Source organism: Peromyscus eremicus, chromosome 16_21 (assembly GCF_949786415.1).
Source record: "Peromyscus eremicus chromosome 16_21, PerEre_H2_v1, whole genome shotgun sequence".
Classification (NCBI taxonomy): Eukaryota; Metazoa; Chordata; class Mammalia; order Rodentia; family Cricetidae; genus Peromyscus; species Peromyscus eremicus.
Window position 1 is genome coordinate 35,742,387 of NC_081432.1, and position 25,101 is coordinate 35,767,487.

A 25,101-nucleotide genomic window follows, 5' to 3' on the forward strand; every position below is an offset into this window, starting at 1 on the left:
CAGCTTGGCCGTTAAGATTGCAGACTACTTACACAGGCACCTGAGTTGGGTTCTCAGCGGGTGGCTTGCAGCTGCCTGACTCCAGCACCCAAGATTCAACCCCTCTGGCCTCTATGGGAACCTACCTGTACTTACAGACACTTGTACTCACACGCACACACACACACACACACACACACACACACACACCACATACATAATTAAGGATCAAATAAAAAGAAAAATTTAAAGGTGATTAGAGATGGATTACAGTGAGTTCCTGGAAGGAACAATGACATTTTTCAAGGTCAGCACCGAGGAAGAGACCCTTCCTTCAGTCTCTGTGAGAATCTGCCACCAGCCTCTGCAGCAACTTCCACAAGGCCATAGGCAGTCCAGGTCCTGTGCTGGGGTGTCTTGGTGCTGGCTTCATGGGTGACAGCCCCCTCTGGATCCTTTTGCCTACAGAACGCGCTGCTCTCTCTCTCTGCATCTGCTCCCAGTACACTTGAGCCAGCCTGTGTCCTCCCAATTCTGTAGAAGGTCATGTTGATCAACCTGCGGGTCCCAACCCCTTGGGAGGGTCACCTATCAGATATCCTGTATATCAGCTATTTACATTATGATTCATAACAGTAGCAAAATTTACAGTTATGAAGTAACAACAAAAATAGCTTCATGGTTGGGGGCAGGGGGTTCACCACAACGTGAGGAGCTGTATTAAAGGGTCACAGCGTTAGGAAGGTTGGGAACCACTGCTCTAGAGGCACACTGAGCTTGAGCTGCCCCTGACGTATGAAGAGGCCCATACTTTCTGGGTATCTCTATTGATGTTGCAATTAAGCGCTGAATCCTGGGTGACCAGTGTCAACATTACAGCAACCTTCACCTGATGCTGTTAACATGTGGACGGTCCATTTCCTCAGTGCAAAACTGTGACGTTCCTAAGTCTTCATTCTCTTTACATTTTGCTAGCCGAGTTTCTTCTATGAAGAACTGTCCTATATCAGGGGCTGGAGAGATGGCTCAGCAGTTGAGTATTTGCTACTCCTGCAGAGGATCTGGGTTTAGTGCCCAGTGTCTACATGGTGGCTCACAACCATCTGTAACATCAGTTCCGGGAGATCTAATGTCCTTTTCTGACCCCCTCATGCACCAGGTGTTCATGTGTTGTACATATGTGTAGGCAAACCCTTATATACATGTAAATTAAATAAATTTGAAATAAAAAAAATAGCTTTCCTTTGTCAACTTCATGATAGCCTAAAACACAATCTATTCCGGGAAAACAGAATGATGCTTGTTTGCTCCACTTCCAGAATAGTACCTGATACCTTCACACCTTCTAATAGCAACCAAAATATTAGGTATTCCTCCCCCCCCCCACTAAAGGATCATTGTGAACACAGCTGGTTTTTAAAAATATTTATTTATTTTATTTTATTCAGACAGAATTTCATGTAACCCAGACTGGCCTCAAATGCTTTATGTAACCAAGGACAATTCTGAACTTTTGACGTTCCCTCCATCTTCAGAACGCTGGGATTATAGGTGTGTGCCACCACAACCATTTTTATGTGGTACTGCAGATTGGACCCAGGGCCTTGCGCTTGCTAGGCAAGCACTGCACCAACCGAGCCACATATCAACTCCAAACACAGATTTTGAATATATTGGATGTGCTTTGACCCACAGTAGTCTTTATTCATTGTCTCATGCTGAGCTATCAAGGGTCACTTCCGATTAGTTCCCTAGCCCTTTGGTCATGAGCCCAGCCATCTCGGAGAGGTCCCTTGCTTTCCTGTGCAGTGAGTGATTCCAGGCTAACACTGGATATTTCCTGGCTTGGATCGTTTTCACAAACCACGTTTCCTTCCTTTTAAGGTGAAGTTGTCTCAGAGATCACAGTGTGGTCGTGATTCAGTGGCCATGATTGCTAGTTGACTGTCGTCTCTTGTAGACCTCTCGTGGGTTGAAGTAGGAAATGGGTTTATTTTTAAGAGAATCCTGAGCAATTCACTCACTGACACTTCCAATTCCAGGAAAGATGAAGTTTTTTACTTTTATTTCTTCGTATTCTATTTCCTGTTAGACTGAAAACCTTGGACTTTTAACAAAATTACTGTTTTCCTTCTATACCATAGTAACTTCTCTTTCCCCTTTCCCAGAAGGATCCTCCTGCCTCTGCCTCCCCAGTGCTGGGATTACAAGCATGTGCCCTCATGTCTGCCAGAAAGTTAGGCTTCTTTTTTTGTTTTTGTCTTTGTTTTCCTAGACTTAGCGACTTCCCTTTTTGATTGTTTTTTGTGTCTTGTTGTGTAACACAAAACAGTTCCAAAGACAAAATTGAAAACGTTGTTACCTTTGACCCTGTTTCCCCGTCTAGTTCTGTCCTTCCCACTTAAAGAAACATACCACTCTCATGTATCTTCCAGGTACCATTTCTTTTTTATTTAAAAAATTCTTAGCAGGCATGTGCACATGCTCACTGCCTATTTGCATATGTACCCACCCTCCACTCAACACAGCTGATGGTCCACACCCTATTCCACGTGTTCAGTTTCCACTCAGTGTCCTCTGGTAAGCCCATGCCAGTTCCGAGTCCTCCTCCCCTCGGTCACCCGCCCAGCCCTCCATCACACACACCGTAGCGCCTTTGATTTGATACCTGCTGAAGGACACACATAATATTGCAATCATGAACGACTATGTGCCTGTGGCCTCTGGTGGGTTTTCCTCTTCCTGCTGCCCCTACCTAGTTACATCTGGACTGGAGGTATTTGGCCAGGAGTTATGGTTTCTAGGGGGTGGACCCAGGGTGTTGACTGTAGGGAGTAAACCTAGGTGTGTGTATGTACAGCCTTAGCACTGAGAGTCACTGTTAGTGTGTGCTTTCTGGGCTGAGTCCTTCTGAGGGCCTGTGAAGATACACCATCTGGGCACTCTGGATTTCCACTTGCAAGCTTGCTACTACAGCCTAGAGAGGAAACACCTTTGAGCTGGGGTGCTCAATAGAGCACTACTAACACAGTTGGATATGCAGTGGGATGGGCCACACCTCAGAGTCCCCAGTGCCCCATAGATGACAGGATGCCCAAGGAGGTCAGGGTGGAGCTGGTGTGCACAAGATGTCCCGTGCATACAGAGGCGGCTTTCCTTCCTTAACCAGTGGTCTCAGTCATCTCCTTCCACCTATTATTTAGGAGGCTAGGGAAGTCTGACAGCTAATTCCCACATCCTCTGAGAGCATTTTATGAGTGCCCTGTGATTTCAGTTCCAAATCACGTCCTTGGGCTTGGAGCCGGGCTGCCATGCTTCGGGTCACAAGCACAGTGGAAGGGTATACACACCATGCCAGATCATCAAACAGGGCCCATCTCTGCAGACTGGCAGTTCTTGTTTCAAATGGGCCATAGACGTGTGATCTGGACCATCTTGGGGAGATGCTGCTGTGCCAATGGCCTCCAGCTTAGGGGGGGGGGGGCTACACGTTAGCTTAGCCCAGTCTGTAACCTTACCCTCCCAGGACATCTGAGACAGATTCCCACAGAACCCAGCCAGCACCAGCCTTCCCTCCCTAAGGCTTGCTGTCTTGGACCTCACACCATCAAACTTTGTTTTTTTCCACTAATCAAAAAAAAAAAAAAAATCTCCTACAACCTTCAAATGTCTTAGGGAAATGCCCTTCTGTAGAGTGTTCTGACTAGTGTTTGACAGGGACAGGGACAAATAGACAGCTGCTAACTATGCGTGACAGAGGGCTTCTGGGAGGACATGCCACTCATGCACCCTCTTTCTCCCTCTAAGTCCCTAGGATCAGGGACAGATGGAGGTGGGCAAAAGCTCACAGTGACTCTTTTTATCCTAGGGAGTCCAGGGGCACTCTGGGCAACCGTGCCCTTTCACACGACAGTATTTTCTTTCCTGAATCGGGGCAGGACCCTGCTCGGCCTGTGCGGGTGTTTTCCCAAGAAAATGTGTGTGACCGGATCAAGGCCTTGCAGGTAAGTGTTGGCTGGGCACTGTGGCTTGGGTGTCTGTCCAGGGTTAATTAATCCAGAAGTCCCTAAGAGATTTCAGCTTAGCAGTTTGATACAATTGAAGGTAGAGACACAGGGTCTTCACAGTTCTCCTGGGGCAGGCAAGTTAGTCATATGCGGATGCCCTGTTGGTGAGTGCCTGATCGATAAGGACATCAGTGAGGGAACTGGGGACAGGCAATTATTCAGGCCGGTGCTCTGCGTCATGCAAGGGTGCTGACGTTATTTCCCGAATGAATGAATCAGAGCAGGAAGACTTGTTGCTGGGTGTTATTGATGGAAATGCTAAGAATGACTGCGTTCCTTCAACCTAGTTAAAGATACAATGTAATGTGAAGATGGGGCCCCCGCCTCCAGGAGGCATTCCTACCAAGAGGGCAGAGGAGACTGGTATGAGCTCTGAGGATGACGGACTGCCCCGGAGCCCCCCAGAGATGTCCCTGCTGCATGATGTGGGTCCAAGCCCAACTATAAAGGCAAGTGCAATATGTGCGCCCCCAAACGTTTCCATCCCACCTGCCACTAAGCGTTGCTAAAATTCTGGAGCCCCCCCCCCCCCCCGTGTCTCCCCACAAGATCTCTGTGAATGAAGGAGACTGCGCACTATCATGTCATGTGGTTGTGTGGTCACTCTGATGCCATCTGCTCTGTGCCTTGTCTTGTCTGAGCAGATGCCCAGATCCAGAATGCCACTGAAAAGGGAACTAGCTACCTCTGCCTTTCCCTGCTGTCACGACATTGGCCAGAGGACAAAGTGAACAACAGTAAACACTTAGTAGCATTCAGCTCTAAGTCCCAGTCACAACCGGAAGAAACCTGTTGGTTTGGGCAAGTCACATGGGACCCCCTGGGAAACAAGGCAACCCATGAAGTTTGACCAGCAGGGCCTGACCGTAGTTACTGGAGAAGTAATCCTAAATACTGCCCTCCCCATAGACTCCATCTCATGAATAAACACCCCGGCACGCTCATGATGCCATTTTGGTTTGTGGTAAGAACATTGACATCCGTATAATGTATTCATATATAAATGATAAAACAGATGGCCATTTTCTCCATACTAATAAGCATTCTTGCTGAGGGCAGACGGAATTGAAATGATCCAAATTATGTTGACCTATGAAAAACAAAGGACAGAGTTGGTGTCTGAGAGATGTGCAGCACACCTGCCTTGGGCGTACTTGGATCACACTGCCCCTGGCCTGGCCCGGGCATTGCTTACAATGGAACTGTAGAGTTACCACTTCTGGATTGCTTGGAATTGTATTCAGTAACTTCTCAACTTCGGTAACTCTTGGCTTCGGAGATATTCTCTCTCCCCTGCATGCACACTAGCTGGTTTTTTGTGTTTTTTTGTTGTTTTTTTGTTTTGCTTTGTTTTGTTTTTGGTATTTGTGAGCTCCCAGAATATTACTAATGAAAAGTCAAGACTGGGATGTGGCTGATTTTAAGTCAGCTCTAGGGTTGGGAACTCCCGTGGAGCTGCCCAGAGAATTACTCCCAGAATTTAGCTTCAGGGTAAGCATATCCCTGCTCACAGTAGGAGCTGGGTCTAGGGGCAGAAGGCTACCCACACCAGCTCTCCAACTTCAGGAAGGGCTAGATGAAGAGAAGGTGGTCTGTCCTGTCGCCTTACTCTGTGGAGTTAAAACTGCACCTGTTAGCACCTTAAAACACCCCCAAGTACAATTCTGTTATCCCTTTCCCAGATGAGATTTGGTTGTGTGTGCCAGGCTCTGTGGTGAGGAGATTCCTGTTGGGAGCAACCTGCTGCTGACTCATCTTTGACTTCCTGTAACCCTTGAGCCTCTGCCTTTCACAGCAGCTGGTTTTGTCTGGATTGGCTGGATCAGGCAGGAGGAGCAGCTTCATTCATTGAAGATGGAACTCAGCCCCAAACCCGATGGCCACTGCAGTGCACAGATTTTAATTAGCCAAATGGGGGTCACTTGTGCTGGGCGAGCACTTACCTAATCTTTTATTCCTCTGGTTATCACTTTATATTTTAAAATGAATTCTGAGGGTTTTACCAGTTACTCGATAGTGTATCTAGTCTACTGTCATCATAGGAAACCAAAATTTGGGAATGGTGGCGTGCAGCTTTAATCCCAGTACCCGAGAGACAGACGCAGACAGATCTATGTAAATTCAGGGCCATCCTGGTCTATATATTGAGTTCCAGGACAGCCAGGGCTGCATCGAGAGACCTTATCTCAACAACCAAACAGAAAATATATATGCAACACTAATATTTAGTCCAGTGCTCCAATAGAAAGGTTCAGGTTTTTGTTTTGTGTTTTGTTTGTTTATCTGTGTTTGCTTGCTTGTTTAAAGGTGGCAGGGGTCTTCTCAAGTCCAGCACATCGCAGATTCTCTGTGTCTTGCTCCTCATCAGGGCTGCGTGTGCTGTAAAGTCCATGCTTTGCCTTGAAACACACTTTTGCATTCCCAAGGGGCTTGCTGTATTGAGTGGGGCGGGGCCTGCTGTATTGACTGGGGCAGGGTTTGCTGTATTGAGTGGGGCGGGGCTTGCTGTATTGAGTGGGGCGGGGCTTGCTGTATTGAGTGGGGCGGGGCTTGCTGTATTCAGTGGGGCGGGGCTTACTGTATTCAGTGGGATGGAACATACAGATTCAGTAGCGCAAGGCACTCTGATGTTTCAATGGGCGGGTGTCTTAGGGTGTTTCTCTTTCTTCCACATGGCTGCCAGAAGCCCCTTCCCCCATGGCAACGCATTTGCTGTTGCTGACTGTCAGTTCCTCCCCGCTGAGGTGTAAACTAGTAACACATCTGTAGCTCACCATATGGTACTGGAAGCCAGCTCCTGGGAGGCTCTAGAGACCCTTTAGAATGAACAAAGGAAGCGCCAGGAGAAGGGCTGAGCAGGGGCCTCAGCCCTTTCCTGTGAGATCTCACTGCTGGGCCACAGTCCCGGCTTGATGAAATCAGCAGGTCCCTCCACTCCTGGAGACACTGGGCTACTCTGTTTTGTTGGTGAAAGCAGCAGTGAAAAGTCTTCCTGTTAAAGAACCCTGTTCACATGGCCTTAGGATTGGCCCCCACCCTTTGGACTCCCAGCCATTTGCTCTAAAGAGGTGTTCTAAAACATTCTCTGTCAAGAGCCAATTGGAAATATTCTCTCCCAGGTACAGTCCAAAGACAGCATGGAAGTGCACTAAAAAAAGGGGTTGGTAGGACAGCAATCTCCACCCTTTGTCCCTAAATTAATGCTTGGTGTGTTTGTTCCTTGTACTGTGAAGATCTTAGTGTCCTCATCGCGGCCACAGTCTCCTGACCACACGAGTGATGCCACCGTCTCCTCCCGGACCTTGGATGGCAGCCTGGCACCTGTGGCTGACTTCAGCCACCCTCCAGAAATCTCCTCCTGCCTGGATAACTCTGCAGCTAAACACAAGCTCCTGGTTAAGCCCCGCAACCAGAGATCAAGTAAAATGAGGCGCCTGTCTTCGGTAATTGGCCTTCCTCCTCTGTGTAGGGGTGGGATGGGCAGGCACGACAGCCCCACCCACTGCCTAGCCGCATAGCCATCTTGAGCACCTCCATGGTAGATAAAACCACACTGTAGACGCTAGTCTTGCTCATCTTTTGCACCTTGAATCGGGCATCTCTCTCTTACATGAACAGCCTACCCAGACGTTAATACTTGCATGCATTTGTTCATGCTACAAAGACCAAGAATCCACTGTGTCATGTGCCAAGCCTGACAGACACTCCATTCCTTCACTCCTCTTATCCTGACAGGGCTGAGATGCCTCCGCTCTAGAGGGCAGGGGGCAGGGCAGGCATGGCCAAGAAGAATCACCCTGAAAAGGACTTGTAGAGAGTAACATCTCCCCTGTCCTTTCCTCAAGACACAGTTGCGGGTGTTGAAGATTTCACGACAAGCTAGGCACATGGGCTGGAGACAAGCAGCAGGCCCCACCTGGGTGTCAGGGACTCCCTGAAGAGAGTGACTTTTCTGTTTGGCCTGTGAGAGGGGCTTTGTAAACACAGGCTGACAGGGTTGACTTCTCGGGAATCAGTACCGGAGGCACCTGGGTCCATTCACTGTGTCCAATGAGTATATAGAGCCACATGCTCTGGGAACTTGATGAACTCCAGGAACTCCAGACCTGCCTGAACTCATGTAGAATGGCACTAAGTAGCAACCCTTCTTGCTGTCCCCACCCCCACCCCCCAACATTGCTGAAACTCTCTTTAGTTTTGAACTTGCCTTTCTCCTGGAGTACCATTTGGTAAAATAACTATGACAAAAATCTGATGTCAGTCAGCCTGGGAAAACAAGGAAACCCAGTTGGTCCTTAATTTAAACTCCTTATTTCTTTTCCCCTGCCCTGCTTGGTAGAGAGCAGGCATGACTCTCTCAAGTTCTCAGCGGTATCTACACTTTCCTACCGTTCCCCACTGCCCTTTCATTCACTTCAGGAGCTGTGCTAGCTAGCAGGGTCTGCCCATCAGTATCCATAGCCACTTTGTTCTGGGTCCTAAAGCTCCTCTTCCCACAGAGGCCTTCCCCCTGCCCCAGATCAGGCTTTCAGGTGCTCTCTTACTCCAGTGATGGAAGGGGACACATACTGCCCCATGAGCTGCCGATCAGCCACAGGACACTTCTGTAGAGACCTCATGATTCTTTAGGCTCTGCTCGACAGTGAAGCCTACTTTCCCCTCATCTGATCCCTCATAGCATGTGGGACTGCGTTCTCTGTCTCACCCAAGCCCCAAAACACAGGCATCCCCAGAGCTCCCATAGCAATCCCTTCTGATCCATGCTGCTCTCCTCGCTGGGCTAATCAGAGCTGTGTCACCAGGGCCTAAATTCTCCACTCCATGGCATTAAGGCTCTGAATCTTTTATAAGCTCTAGAGCAAAAGAGGGGGGCTAGATAGATGGCTCAGTAGTTGTCATGCAAGTGTAAGGACCAGAGTTCGGATCCCCAGAACCCAAGCAACTGTTGTGTGTACATGGCAGTCCCCCCCGTAATTCTAGCCCAGAGCAAGCTGGCATATGAAACTAACCATATCAGTGAGCTCTGGATTTGATTGAGAGACCCTGCCTCAATAAATGAGGTGGAAGATGGATTGAGGATGATTCCAGACATCACGTACATAGGCACCTATATACATATGCATCTATATAACATACCCACATATGAACAAACATACATATACACACACAGACACCCTACACACATACAAATACACACTAAAATGCAAAAAGACAAAACAAGGGAAAAAAAGAATAAATAGTGTTGTTATTAAACGGAAAAAAAAACTCCTCTATTTTGCACAGTGAAACCTTGGCTATCAAAGCTGAAACATGTTTGGCTGGGCCCCTCGGCCCCCACCTCAGGAGAAGTTGGAAGGGATAGCTGCCAGTTATTACCTCAGCGTTTTGTCCTGCCACCCATGCTAACAGAACCATGCTTTTGGTGTAATTCTACTTGTAGTTGGAGCAGAATGCCTGTAAAGGATTACACCTTACACCACTCGGTCCTCAGGCCCAGCCAGGCAGTGCCGGGGACAGGGAATGTTGTCAACTCCATTTTAATAGGAGCACTGAGACTGGATGACTAGTTCTGGTCTGGTGGCTGGAAGAGCTGCCAAATGCATGACCCAGAGCTCAGACAGAGACCGTGCTGCTCGTGGTTTAGAGGGTCCTTTGCCCAGGGACTGCTGCACACTGCACCGTGGAACTTGCTTCCTGGCGTGATGACATGGGTATGCCACTAGCCTCAACTGACTCTTCATCTTGGTGCACTTTAGCTAAGAGTTTTCTTGCCTGGCCCACGGTCAGGGCAAATCTCTCTCACCTGCCAGTCCCACAGCCTCTCAGACCCGACCAAGCAAACACAGAGACTTATATTGCTTACAAACTGTATGGCCATGGCAGGCTTCTTGCTAACTGTTTTTACAGCTTAAATTAATCCATTTCTATAAGTCTGTACTTTGCCACGTGAGTCGTGGCTTACCGGCATCTTCACATGCTGTTTGTCATCATGGTGGCTGGCAGTGTCTCTCTGACTCAGCCTTCCACTTCCCAGCTTTATTCTCCTCCTTGTCCCGCCTACATTCCTGCCTAGCCAATGGCCAATCAGTGTTTTATTTATTGTCTAATCAGCAACACATTTGCCATACAGAACATCCCACAGCACTTCCCCCCCCCTTTTTTTTTCAAAAAGGAAAGTTTTAACCTTAACAAAATAAAATTACATATAATTTGGGAATTTGGGCATAGCTTCTCTTACTACTTCCTGCTGGAGGGGGGCGCTGTATCTTATGGGGACACAAAGAAAATTTTAGGATCATGGAGTAGTCCATGAGGCTGTATCGTCTGAGCCAGTTGCCTTGAAACCATTCTGGATGTTGGATCATCTGGGCCATGGTGTCATCAGAGACCTTTCAGGGGGTCTTGGCTGGTCAAACCTGATGTATCTTAATCTGGAACAAATCCATAGCCTTTGGCTTTCTGTGGGAACAAAAGCAGAGACTCTTTTCCAAAGCAACATATCCTTATATCCAAATTTTTTTTTTTGTTGTTTTGTTTTTTGTTTTTTGAGACAGGGTTTCTCTGTGTAGCTTTGCGCCTTTCCTGGAACTCACTTGGTAGCCCAGGCTGGCCTTGAACTCACAGAGATCTGCCTGGCTCTGCCTCCCGAATGCTGGGATTAAAGGCGTGCGCCACCACCGCCCGGCCTTATATCCAAATTTTGAAGTCAAGGTACCTTTAAAATATACATTTTGGCATAACTCAACAGCTTTTACAATCAAATGTTTTTCTGCAGTTAAAAATCCCAAAGACAACACAATCCAGATTCTCTGTGTAATATTCATCTTTACGTGGCTTATTTTTCATATTAATTTTACTGTCTCTTTAAAGACTTTATTTTTTAAAACTATGTATTTGTTTATATAACTGTATATATCACCCTTTTTGTCTCTTTCAAGCCTACTTATCTTTTACACACATTGTAAACATCTGAATCTATCTTATTGTGAATCTATTGCTTTAAGCTGCAGCAGCTGTGGCTGCTGGCTCCGCCCACCTCAGCTTCCCAACGTGGCTACATTTACCACCAGCTCTGGGAGCTATCGTGGGTCTATGCTTTTATCCAAGCAGCGTGTAGTCCAGAAACTTTTTTTGTTTTGTACTAGCAAAGTCTAAATCCACCATGCAGCTTAATGTGCCACTTGCAGAGGCCTCATTCCCGCCATACTGCAGGTCGAGCATGCATGCCAGGAACCCACCACTAGCTCAAACCAGCAGCTGCCGCTCATTTGAGAGAGACAATTAGGAACTGTTTTTAGCTCCGTTTTAGAATCTTTTATCTCAGTTTTTAGGTGGAAACTCTTGCTACCACGTTGGGCGCCATTTTTAGCTAAGAGTTTTCTTGCCTGGCCCACGGTCAGGGCAAATCTCTCTCACCTGCCAGTCCCACAGCCTCTCAGACCCGACCAAGCAAACACAGAGACTTATATTGCTTACAAACTGTATGGCCGTGGTAGGCTTCTTGCTAACTGTTCTTACAGCTTAAATTAATCCATTTCTATAAGTCTGTACTTTGCCACGTGAGTCGTGGCTTACCGGCATCTTCACATGCTGTTTGTCATCATGGTGGCTGACAGTGTCTCTCTGACTCAGCCTTCCACTTCCCAGCTTTATTCTCCTCCTTGTCCCGCCTACATTTCCTGCCTAGCCAATGGCCAATCAGTGTTTTATTTATTGTCTAATCAGCAACACATTTGCCATACAGAACATCCCACAGCAGTGCACGCTGAGCATTTCTGTTTCCTCAGGATGCTTCCAGAGTACCAAACCACTGTGAAGCCCCAAAGGAGGAAATGCCCAGGAGGTTGCCTAGATGGAGTAGGCACAGTGCACCCTGGCAGTGATGGGGAGACTGAGTTCCTCCCTAATGCAGCTAGCCAGAGGTCCTAGGCTATGTGGGAGCTGCTTTTCCACCGTTTGGGCTCCACTCAGCATCCAATTCCCTCCTCTGGACAGTACACCCCATACCAGCCTTCATCCTGCTGTGTCCCCCCACTCCCATAGTCACCTTCGTAGCTGCCAGTAGCTCAGCTGGAAGGTGCTCTAGCCAGACTGGATTCCCAGCTGTCTGCTGAATTGGCCTGGGTTCTGTGATGGATGGTTTCCAATCATGACCCATGTCCTACTGAGCCCCCCATATCAATAATTTCCGATAGAAAATGGCAAAAGACCAGTGACATGACCAAGTCAAGAACCTGCAGCTTTTGGCCAGACTTCTTGTGTAGATTTCTTCCTTCAACTTCTTTTGGAATCCAAAAGAAGAGAATTGTGCATTTTGGCAGAAATGAGCTTAGGTATGGTCACAGACATCCCAGACTTCTTGTGATCTTTAGCAAGCAGATGCCAGCTGGAAATGTTAAAAATAGCAGTTGTAGGTGTAGCTTGGGGTTAGAGCACTTGCCTCACTGCACAAGGCCCTGGATTTGATCTCCAGCATCACAAAGATAAAAATACAGTATCAACAACAAGAACCAACTCTTTCGTACCCAAGGTCACATTTCCTACCTTAGAAAACAAGACAGAGCACTGTTTAATGCAACAACTTGAATGATTCCCAAGGTTTGATGTCCTGAACGTTTTGCAGTAATCAACCCTTAACCTTTGAATCATGTTCACGTACTGCTTTTGCATGACCTGTGTCTGCCTCGATTTTCATTTTCTTCCTGAGAGGAGGAATTGAGTGTGTGACAGTCAAGAGGAAGCCAGGCCAGCATCTAAATTCCAGGGGCTTTTCCAAAGGAAAAAAATGCCACAAGGCCGTGTAGGATTCCAGGTGTGTTAGAGAGCCAGGAAAGGAAGCATCATTAGCTCAGGCAGGTTATCTGCAGGAAGTAAAGACTGAGGGAGTCTGGCTGGTAGAATGTTCTGGAGGTTCAGAGCGGGAGGCAGCGTCTGGCACAGTGGAAGGGTCCTGGTTTGGCATGAATGGAAAACCACAGAACTTACAACTGAAATTTTTGGCTTTTATCCCGTGGTTTACAATTCACTGTGTTTGACATGATACAAATATAACTTTTTAAGAAAACTATCTGTTTTTTTCAATGAGGGCACAACCCTGGAGAGCAATGCTGTGTGACAACTTGGTATCACAGCCCATGACCAGACAGAGAGAGACTGCCTGTTGACCTGGGATTCCTATTAACAGCTAGTTAGTTCAGTCTTGACCAAAGTTTCCATGCCTTTGATCTCCAGGCTCTCCAAGTATAAAAAAAAAAATGGCAATCCACTCCTCACTCGCATAAGTCTAGAGTGAAACAGAATTAGTGAAGAACACAAAGCAGGACAGATCGTCACTCTATCTTGGTCCTAGGCCCTCTGTTCGGCTCTAGGCAAGCAGGCACCCATTCGTTTTGAGCTCCTTTTTTTTTTTTTTTTTTTTTTTTAGAAAGAATCTCACTGTATAGATCTAGCTGGTCTAGAACCCAGTATATAGACCAGGCTAGCTGACCTCAGACTCATAGAGATCTGCCTGTCTCTGCCTCCCGAGTGCTGTGATTAAAGGTGTGTGATAACATATCTGGATGCATGAGTTGCCTTTACATTGAGGGCCTGGCTGCCATGGATCTGCTGAGTTTATGAACCAAGGTTCCATGTGAACTCACAAGGCAGCTGAAGAGATCTGTGTGTGGACATCTACTCCAGCATCAGCCTTTGAGAGCTACTGTGTTTCCTAAACCACATTTAGTCCTAGCGGAAGCAGGGACAGACTCTAACATTTGCTGCAGTGTGGATGTCTCTCACCTCTGTTTTCTCCTAGAGGGCACAGTCTGAATCCCTGAGTGATCTGTCGTGGACCCTGGAGGAGGAAGAATATGAAGGGAGACGATTACTCCGAGTCAATACAGAAGACCATCCCAGTGCTGGGCAGCGGGATTTGATGCTGGGCAGAAGGCCTGAGTTTGGACCCTTGCTGCTCCCTGGAGGGGCCTGTGCCAGACGTGCTCGCCTGCAGCACAGCATGGCAGTCAGTGCCAGCATGGAGGAGGGCGGTTCTCCTGGAGATGAACCCTCAAGCCACCGGGCTACGCCAGAGGTCACCGAGCCCATGGCAGTCTCAGTTCCATGCCCAGGAACCCCATCTCTGCCAGAAGGTTCTCTGTACCACATTCCCCACGGTGAAATCCAGAAGGAAGAGCTGTCCTCTGGAGGCCTGAGTCCTCTAGTAGAGAGCGTATCTGAGGAGATTGTTTGTGGTTCTGGATATGTGGAAACTCCACTATCTGATGTCGCTGAGGGAGGCATGGCACCTTCCAAGGAGGACTCTGCAGCAGCTCCTGAGGGAGACGCAGCATTTCCCAAAGGGGACACAGCACTTCCTGAAGAGGAGACTCATCCTTCCAAAGAGGATGTAACACCTCCTGAGGGAGATACAACGCTCCCCAAGGGGGTCATGGCACCTCCCGAGAGAGACATGTCGCCTTGCAAGGGTGACATGGCACCTCCAGAGAGAGACATGTCACCTTCCATGGGAGATGTGGCACCTCCTGAGAGAGACATGCCATCTCCAGAGGGAGACATGTTGCCTTCCAAGGGGGATATGACACTTCCCAAGAGGATCATGGCACCTCCAGAGACAGACATGTCACCTTCCAAGGGGGATGTGACACCTCCCAAGAGGATCATGGCACCTCCAGAGACAGACATGTCACCTTCCAAGGGAGATGTGACACCTCTCAAGAGGATCATGGCACCTCCAGAGACAGACATGTCACCTTCCAAGGGAGATATGACACCTCCCAAGAGGATCATGGCACCTCCAGACACAGACATGTCACCTTTCAAGGGAGACATCGCACCTCCAGAGAGAGACATGTCACCTTCCAAGGGAGACATCGCACCTCCCAAGAGGATCATGGCACCTCCAGACACAGACATGTCACCTTCCAAGGGAGACATCGCACCTCCAGAGATAGACATGTCACCTTCCATGGAAGATGTGGCACCTCCCAAGAGGATCATGGCACCTCCAGACACAGACATGTCACCTTCCAAGGGAGACATGGCACCCCCCAAAGAGATCATGGAACCTACCAATAGGGACAGGGACACAATACTTCCAAAGGGAGAGACACCAACTCCTGAGACTGTCACTGACACCATCTTGGAGACACCCTCAGATACAGAGGGACAGGACCAAAGTGTCCAGAAGGAGGAGGAGCTGACCCTGGTGGTATCCAGGCCTGAGGGAGCAGGGACGGAGTCCTCCACAGCCCCTTCCCCGAGCCCACCAGTACCCAAGAGCTGCCTGAAGCACAAGGCGTTGGCTTCTGGTGGGTCCCCCGGAGAGTCTCCTCTGAAAGACCCCAGCCCTGGAGTCCAGGTCAGAGCAGTTGTGCCCCCGGCCCGGCCCAGGCCTGCGCAGGCTGCGACATCAGGGGGTCCAGAGAAGGCAGCCCTGGGGAAGAAGAGCGAGCGGAGTACTGAGCCACAGCGCAGCGTTAAGAGGTTCTCCGTGACCTCAAGCAGAGCGCGTGCCCGGGCCAGCAGCTCTCGCCTTCCGGAACATTCCGGCCATGCGCCTGCAGGGGCCCGTGCACCTTTACTACGGAGTGGCCTTGCCTGGAGGAGTGAGGCAGCTCTTGATGACCTGCAGGTGCTGCCAGAGCCCCAGGACAGGAAGACTATGGGTGGTGACCCTCAAGTCTCAGGGGACACGGGGGCCGGCCAGGCAGGACCAAGCAGGAGCCTCCAGGATGCTGATCCTTGTGTAAAGGAGCCAGCTCCTGGAGAGGACCAGAGCCCCTTCCCAGTCAAGCTACGGTCCACCTCGCTCTCGCTCAAGTACAGAAACGGCTCTGCCCAGGAGGCGAAAGCCATCAAGAGGTACAGCGCGGAAGTCAGGTTGGAGAGAGGAGGTCTGACTCCGCTCCCCAAGGATGAACAGAGCCATGCCGGGGCTGCCCCTGCGCTGCGAAGTTCCAGGTCCCCCAATGGGCAAGGGAAAGGGAAGTCCAGGTCTCCTGAGCAGCCCAGTACCAAGCCACCCCTGCCCAGGAAGCCTCTCCTGCCGAGCCTCACCCTGCCGTACCCACCTGCAGGCCTGGATGCCAGCCCCGGGGAATCTGAGAGACTCATACCGGTCATCCTGCCTCCCGAGCCCAGGAAGGAGAAGTCGCCCCGCCAGGGAGCTGGTAAGAGCCTTCCAAGGTCGTTGTTGGGAGTAGATGGGTCCGAGGGAAAACAGGGTTTGCGGGAATGTGTTGCTGGGACGCTCACGAAACCGGTACAAACAGCCGCGGACCTTAGTACAAAGAGAAATGGAAGAAAAATCAAATTTTCTTAGAACCGCTGACGTGTTTGAGAGTTAGGAAGCCGAGGCTGTGACTCATGCCTACACAGACCTGGGGTTCAATCACCAGCACCAGAGCAGCGGGGCTAGTGTGATGGCTCAGTGATTAAGAGCTTGCCTCTCTGGAAGAGGACTGGGGTTTGGTTCCCAGAACCCATGCCTGGTGGCTCACAGCTGACTGCCTGTAACTTCAGCTTCATGGGTTCTGACACCCTCTTCTGACTTCTGCAGGCACCTGGACTCACACATGCACATGCTGCAAACACCATACACATAAATAAAAATAAACGTTTTAAAGGAATCGGGACTATAATGAAGATAGGCAGTTCAATACCAGAATGTTGTGTGATGCAGAAAAATCATATATATATAGATAGACATAGTAAGAAAATCTAAAAACTGATTTTGCAGAATATCCCCAGGCTCTAAATGGGTGATGCAAATGCTCCTCCTACATTGGGTCTCAGCAAGCCGACAACGTGGGTGCTAATTTTGATGCAGGTTTTTCCTGGTCCTAATCTCCTTCTGGCTTTTGAGAGTTCTTCTGAATTCTTATCCCCTAAGGAAAAACTTCTTCCCCTACCCTAATCAGGCCTCTGCAGCATGCCTCACGTGGAAATCATGCTGTGCATGATTGGAGTCATAAGAGCGTCAGCTGTTGCTTCCTGTCCCCTAAGGGAGATGATATTAGGTTTGGGACACTATTTAATAACCTTTAAAGGAAATTGTCTTTAAGATGAACAGAGACAAAACAGATGATTTGTATCCCTCTTTGATTTATTTATGATGTTCCAGATCAAAAAAAATCTGTTGGAAGTGAGTATCTGCAACCCAATTATAGAAGCCACCCATTGCAGACTTACAATATTAATGAAAAATAAAACTATACAACTAGTGGGTCGTGCGTGTGTGTGTGTGTGTGTGTGTGTGTGTGTGTGTGTGTCCATACACACTTACGCATTTAACAGAGAGACTGGGGACCTTAGCAACAGTTTTTCCATGGCAAATTTTATTGTAAAATGTTCCCTCTATTTTTAAGAAGCTTCTATAAGTCCGGGAGTCCATTTAAGTACCGTCCTGTGGGACAGAGAGGAAGCCAAGCTGGGTGTCTCTCTTGAGAAATCCAGAACCCTGAAAAAGCAGATGCAGACACCAGACACAGGAAAAAATGCTCTCAAGGAAACATCATCAACACAGGCTCAAAGATAAACTGATGTTTCCTGTGTCCACGTAAGAAGTTAGTAAAGCATTAGGTATGTAAGTCACTTTGAGTTCCTAAGGGATGCTGGAAGATCCCAGCACCTTGTGGGGAGGGTAGCTTTCTTGGTCCCTGAGCCTATTGGCTCAGTCATGAATTTGTGATGATTTCCTTGCCACTGTAGCAATGGAGAGTTCGAGGGGAGGGTCAAGTCCGAGGTGATGATCTGCTCTGCACATTTTCGGTGTGTTATTGAGGCAGCTGTAGAGTGATTCAGAAAGCTGTTTTAATAGCAAGGAGAATTGCTTCGTAGGTGAAAGTTTGATATCATCACCATCTGCTTCCATGGTCTGGGACTGGAAATGTCTCTCAAGGGCCTAGTGAATGAGTAGAACTCAGGGTCACAGCTAGAGCTGAAAGGGGAGAAGCTTCGGGGTGTGGGGGGGGCAATGTTTGGCCCCTTAATTACATTTGACCTCTTTGACACTATAAAATGTCCAGGATAGGCAGAGGCAGGAGGATTATGAGTCGGAAACCAGGTTGACCTAAATAATGAGATCCAGTCTCCTAAATAAAGAAAGAAATGTGCCTGGGATGGTGTGCAGTGAACTTTGTATTTTGTGCCTTTGCTTTGACTTACAAAAAAGGTGAAACTGTCTTCATTTCGTGAGGACCTTCTTCAATAGTAGAGTTAGCTTGCTCGTCTGTGTTCATTGACATTTTCTAGTCCATAGAAATAGCCACTGGTTCCCAAAGTGAATGCCTTTGGGTTCTTTTACTCGGCACAGGGAAGGGTTTGTGTTTTCCTGAGAATAGAAAAGAATAGGAACTAGCCACAGTCTGTTAGGAACCCATTGTCCCAGAGGGTGTGATGTGAGAGACAAGGGTCAGGACTAGCATGCTGCCTGGTCCCGTTCTCCTCAACCCCACCTGAGGGTCTGCAGGCTGCCTCAGACAGACCAGAGCAGAACCTCAGGTCTGTGTGGTTGAGGCTCACCTGTGAAACAGTCCCCACACTGTCCCCACACTCAGCTCTGTCTGTGGCTTCGTTCATTAGTATGACTTCTACACTCATCCTCACTCTTCCAAAACTATAGCAGCTGGAGGCAATTTCACCCATATAAAACCTATAGATAATGAAAGATTTAATGGCCATGTTCATCTGTTTCCTACAGATAATTAAGTCTTGCTATCGACTCCCCTGTGCTGGCAGGGACTTTGCCCAGAGTTCACAGATAGGCTGCCACTCCTCCACCCCCACTCCCAGGTGTGTGCCATAAAGTGAGTGTTGAGTGTCCCGGGTGGGTGCACAGTTCTAAACTGCTCCCGTGTCTCCAGCTGCTCTGTCCCCAGCAGGGATGTTTGCCCTGCCCGTCCACACCCTGTGTTCCCTTTGAAGGGAGGAGTAAACTTTTCAGCCGTGGGATGAGGGCAGGAGGCACAGGAATTACTGTAATGAGTACAGGAGCTCGGTCTGCCAAAGGGCTAGACATCAGGAGGCTACCATGAAGTAGTGAGAAGTAGTTACACAAGCGCAGTTGTGTGTGTGTGTGCGTGTGTGCGCGCACACACTCCTCAACACAGAGCAGGCCTCTTTATAGACCTCAGCCACAATTTGCTGATCTGCTATGAGGGGGAAATGGCCTAGGGTTAGCCAGCTTGTTCATTTTCCAAGACACCATCCTTTGTCCTGTTAGACCAATCCATCTCGGAGTCTAAATTACAGGTCAGGAACACAGCTGGTAGGAATTGTTTGTAAAAGGTGGTAGTGTCTTGTTTCGAAAATTCTAAAACACAGAAAAAGCTTGCTGTGAGCCTGATATATTGGCACATGCTTGTAATTCTAGCTACTGAGAGGCAGAGGCAGGCCAGTGGCAAGATGGAGGCCAGCCACTACAGTCTAGCAATACCCTGCCTCAAAGGAATGTTTTTAAGGGGATAGAGAGATTTATATCTCGTGCTTTAATTTGCTTTTTATTGTTCTGATAAAACACCATGACCAAAAGCAACTTGTAGAGGAAAGGATTTATTGAGCCTACACATCCTGATCACAGTTCATCACTAAAGGAAGTCAAGGTAGGAACTCAGGAAGGGCAGGAACTGGGAGGTAGGAACAGAAGTAGAGGCTGTGGTGCCCAGATCTCAAGACCCCCAAGCAAGACCACCACAGAGCCGATACCTGATGCAAGTACACAGAGCTTTTTTAGTAACAAAACAAGTCCCGGGGCTTGGTCCGCACATCCAACATCTGACACAGCGGGTGGAGGAGGACAGCCCCGAGCACTCACTTGAAGGGGTTTATATTGGAAAGGTTTACATGCAGCTTGGGATTGGACCAGGGAGCTAGGGGTGAGGTAGTTCTTTGAAGTTACTGGCTGAACTATAACCATGAGGTTACTGATGGCTAACAGGATTCAGGGTATCTACAGAGACATAAATTTTTTACTCCCTATGTCCTGCTTTTCTGAACCCAGGATATACACATTCAAATTTATTATTCCAGTCCTATTTTCTCATAAGTTCAATTTCTGGTCAGTTGAGTCCATTACTCCCCATATCCTGTTTTTACCAAGTCCAGGATATATAGATTTATTGTTTCAGCCTTATCTTCCTATGAGTTAGACTTCTGGTCAGTTCTAAAACTGCTGGTCAGCAAATACCTTTAGAGGAGGCGGGAGAGGGGTCAGGGGGGTGGGCGTCTCTCAAGATGGCTACTGATTTTTCCCTTTCAAGGCCATGGAGAAAAGCTGCTTTACTGGCCTGCTTCCAGACTTGTGTTCAGCTACCTTTCTTACATCTCCTAGGACCACCTGCCCAGGGGTGGCACTGCCCACAGTGAGCTAGATCCTCCTGTATCAATCAAGGACATGCCACCACAGACATGCCTACAGGCCAGTCTGATGGAGGCTTTTTTCCCAATTGAGGTTCCCCCTTCCCAGATGACCCTAGTGTCTGCCAAGCTGACAGAAAAAAAAAAAAAACAAAAAAAAAACAAAAAACCAGGACCACCTCGCATGCCCAAAGCCCTGGAGTCAATCTCCTGGGCCTAGTTTGATTCTTTTGGAAGAATACCCACACTTATCTTGAATTTTTTTTTTTTTTTTTTTTTTTTTTTTTTTTTTTTAAGGAAAGTCATCTCTGCTCACACTTAGGTTCCTTTTTAGCCTTCTCTTTCTCTCCTCGGCCCTTTCCTGAGAGTGTTATTAGCCCTCTGACCTGTTTCCTGGCCCTTCCTGTGTTCCTCCGTGTCTGTGACTCTCTCAGAAATGGGGGTGTTTCACTATGGAGGAAAAGTTCAGATAGAGACTCCCCAGTCTCCTTACCCTTGAAAGCCTCCTAGCACAATGACCCCTCCCACATGCTCCTGGCATTAGACAATGAAATCGGGAAGAAGACAGATCGGATCTTACCAGAGGTAGCTGGAGAGCCTATCATGCAGGAGTAGGACAAGTGAATTCTTTAGCGTATTAACTCTAGTCTGCATCCTATCCCTGACAGTTTAAAGAATCTAAGCATGTGTTAAAGCTCAGAACTTAGCAGCAAAAAGGGAGAATTTTACTGTATGTAAAGTTTAAAATAACTTTTAAATATACAAGACCCAAAGCCTCCTCCCTACCCTTCTCTGAATGTCGTCTAATCCCACCCTACACAAAGAGACGCGTGCCTGTTCCTTCCCACACACACCACAGTTGTGGTTCTAACGTACCAGGATAGGCGCATGAATGATTTTTTTCCCATGCTATTCATATTGGCTTGCCCTTTGATATTTGAAGTCCACAATGAAGGGACATGTGTCAGGACCAGCTTGAGTGGCTTGACCCCATCATTGTCTCCTATGTGTGCCACCTGATGAAGGGCATTGTGCTGGTTTTGAATCTTTTTCCCTCTTGGTCACCATCCTGGTCACCTTGACATAAGCTAGAGTCATTTTAAAAGAGGGAACCTCAGTTGAGAAAATACACCCCCTCCCAAGATTGGCCTGTGGGCAAGTCTGGTGAATTTTCTTCACTAATGATTGATGTGGGAGGGCTCAACTCATTGTGGGTGGTGCCACCCCTGGGCTGGTGGTCCTGGGTGATATAAGAAAGCAGGCTGAGTAAGCCATGGGGAGCAAGCCAGTAAGCAGCACTCCTCCATGGCCTCTGCATTAATTCCTGCCTCTAGGTTCCTGCCTTGAGTTATTTCCCTGACTTCCTTTGATGATGGAAGACTGTGTTGTAGAAATGTAAGCTGAAATAAACCCTTTCCTCCCCAAGTTGCTTTTGGTCATAGTGTTTTATGCCAGCAATAGAAACCCTAATTACGACAGTCACTGTACTGTGGTTACCAGCCAGTTTCACTTCTGAATCACACTGTGGCTCTCCAGGACAGATTTTCCAAAGTGGACTCCTGTCCACTGTTCACTAGGTGACTCTAGATTGTCCTCCATGAAGATTGCACTGGACTTCAGCACAGTGGAGACGGTTCCCCACACCCACCACCTGCCGGGTAGTAGGTGAGGTTGGTTAATCTGTGCCCCACCCCTACCTGGCCTGAAGGAAGAAAAATACTGGTCATGTTGTGCAACTTGGTCAGTGAGTTTCAACCATCTCCACAGGAAGTGCTGCTACTTTCTCTCATCCCCACAGCAATATGCACTTCGTTGTTTTTTCCCAGCACTGGGAACTGAACCCAGAGCTTAGCAAATGCTACACAGGTACTCTCCCGCTACACTCTAGACCCCAGCACAGAACTCTCCCGTCATTAACCTGACTCCCTTCCAGTTCTCATCCCACATCTAACCATGGGAGTGTCCCTCTTTACAAATTCTCCATGCCTTCCCAACACATGTGGAGTAGAGCTGTAATTCCTGGGTCAGGCACTCAAGGCTTTTTAGATTAGGGCCAGAAACAACAATTCTGCGTTCTAAACCATTTGCCTCCCCTCGGGTCCCAGGCTCTCACAGTCTCACACACCTCTGCTGTGTGAAGCACACACGGTACCCTGACCTGAGCAACATGGATTTGGAGGGTTTGCTCTCCAGAGTCAGTTGAGTTTCTCAGAGTGTATTTTCTTCATGTGTAAAATGAGGTTGTTGCTAATGTGAGTTTTGGGAACACAGGACAGCAAAGGCATTTTACCTGTGGCATGTGACATCATTTCCCAGTACAGAGCTGTTTTCCCAAGAAAGTGCCACTTTGCTCATCTCAGAAACATAGAACACACCGTGGTGAGGATTCTTCATCCTTGCTCAGACCGAGGCGCCAGTTCATAGATGGAGACATCAGACAGAGCCGAGCAGTTCAGGACCCACTTACCGACCTACCCTGAGAAGTAGGGATTGTGGGACCTTGTAGGACTTCTATGACAAGCACTGCCACAGCTCTGTGATCCCCCAGTGCAGAGACTGGGACAGGAGTGGACACCTCCCATACTCTTGAGTCTCCTAAGGGATACTACGAAACTTCATGGGAAGCTGGGCGTGTGTTCCCTATAGCTGAGCGCCTGGGAGGATTGGTGTCCAATTCCAGCTGCTCATAGACTTTTGACAAATTAGGCTTCCCTGTGACCTTGCTGTGTCCTCAAAGCCCTCTTGGATGAGCTACCAAGAGGACAAAAGAGCTCTGGGGAGCAGCTGAAACAGAAGAGGCCTAAAAGTTGACAGGAATTTTCCAGGGTCCTTCTGGATGTCTGTCAAGCATAGGACAAGCCCAGTATGATAGTAGCAGGCATCAGTCCACAAAGAACTCTCGTATTCTCTCACTCCTTCTGGACCTGCAGCCATTGAGAAAGGAACTTGTCCCCAGCTCAGACACCTGGCCTGCAGGGAACAGGAAACTCAACTTGACTCAGTTCAGGGACTGTGTTCTGGTTTCAACCTAGGGCAGTTTTGTCTTCCTGTGCGTGTTTGGCCATCTTTAGAGATGGATTTGGTTGTCAAAAGTCAAAAAGTGGGTGGCGTGAGGGGAGGAAAATGGTGAACATTCCCCAGTGCACAGCCCCTCCGTGGCATAGAATTACCAGCTTCAAAGACAGTACAAAGCCCAGGTGGAGTAACTGTTATCCTAGTCACTCAACGTGGAAGTTCAATGGGGAGGAAGTGGGTGTGTTAGAAATTTATGGGACCATCTCCCTGAATATCAGGGGGTGCATGTGGCTCTCTAAGTGAAGATCAGAAGTCAGAAGGGCTGTGTTCACATCTCAGCTTTGTTACACAGTGGCCATAGCTATTAGGGTTCTCTAGAGGAATAAAGGGTGTGCTAAGTTTACACAATACCTTCAGAACACTAGCAGTAGCACACTTGGAAGGCCAAAACCTTGAGGCTAGGTGCGTCAACAGTTGGCTAGTCCAGCAATGGCTGCCTCACACCAGAGAGGCCATGAACCAGCAGTTGGTTTGTCTACAAGGCTGAGTGTCTCAGTGGCACCCATCTGAAGGCCTGGAAGGTTCCTAGAAAGCCACTTGTCCTCAGTCCATGTTGGAAAAAAAGCCCAGAAGAAAGGACTGGTTTCTAAAACCAATGAGTAAATGGAGTAATGCTCCTCCTTCTTCTGTGTCCTTTTTATCTGGGTGGCTAGCAGAAGGTGCTACTCACATTTGGGGTGGGTCTTCCCACATCCTTTAAGGCAAGGAAGACAATCCCACCCAGACTTGCCCACAGGCCAACCTGATGTAGACAATTCCTCCACTGAGGCACACACCTCAGATGATTGTCATGACCTATTGACATTTCAAACCAACCCTCCTGGGAAAGTGATCCTGGGAAAGTCACTTTACTCCATGAACCTCAGGGTCTGGAAAAGAGATCCCAAGGATGGTCGTGAAGGTCCTTAGGAACGCTCTACCTGCTAGCCTTTGGATCTTGAATGTCCCTCAAAGGCCCCTGTGTTGTCTTGTGTTGAAGACTTGGTCTCAGCTAGTAAGCCTTTGGGAAGGCGGAGGAACCTTTGGCAGGCAGGCCTAGAGGAAGGAGATTAGGTCATCGGTGGTGAAACTTTGAAGTGAATATTCGGACCATGGTCCCTTCCTGTCCGTGTTTTGCTCCCTGGTTCCCAAGAGGTGAACAGGCCTCCTCTACCACAAGCTTCTACCATCATGGCTTTTGTTTCCCACCACGAGCCAAAAAGCAGCAAGGTCAAGTGGACCGAAACCCTGACAGTGTGAAGCCAGAATGAATACTTCCTCTGTTTAAGTTGGTTCTGTCAGGTCCTTTGCTGTCGAGACAGAAGGCTAACAGCGCTGCTCTGGAAAGCAAAGACGAGTGGAACTCAGTTCTTACCATCTCTTTGGTGGGGAGACCTTACCCCCCGTTAGTGCTTGGTGAGGGAGAGCCCAGCTGTGTAATAGAAGGGAGATGTTCACTCTGCACAGAAGGGCCATCCCTGTAAGTGACTACTTACTCCTTCATGACTATTGGAGGTAGATCTCATGGAGTTCCAGCTGTTCTTAGATAGTCTCAGGACGGGCGGGGCAAGGAATCTCTGGGGAGGCATGTGTGCGTCTTTCCAGTTGTATGGAGAAGGTGTCATACAATACAATGGTTTTCTTA

The 25,101-nt window shown here is 48.3% G+C and overlaps 1 protein-coding gene across 3 annotated transcripts in view; it reads left to right on the forward strand.

Moving 5' to 3' along the window:
* Positions 1 to 25,101, forward strand: part of Cracdl (CRACD like) — an 88,885-nt gene that overhangs the window by 52,514 nt on the left and 11,270 nt on the right. For all 3 annotated transcript variants that reach the window (XM_059281694.1, XM_059281692.1, XM_059281693.1), the window contains exons 4-7: positions 3,848 to 3,983; positions 4,334 to 4,495; positions 7,280 to 7,489; positions 13,843 to 16,216. In XM_059281694.1, the coding sequence (XP_059137677.1) occupies positions 3,848 to 3,983; positions 4,334 to 4,495; positions 7,280 to 7,489; positions 13,843 to 16,216 (2,882 nt within the window). The remainder of the gene's footprint in view (positions 1 to 3,847; positions 3,984 to 4,333; positions 4,496 to 7,279; positions 7,490 to 13,842; positions 16,217 to 25,101) is intronic.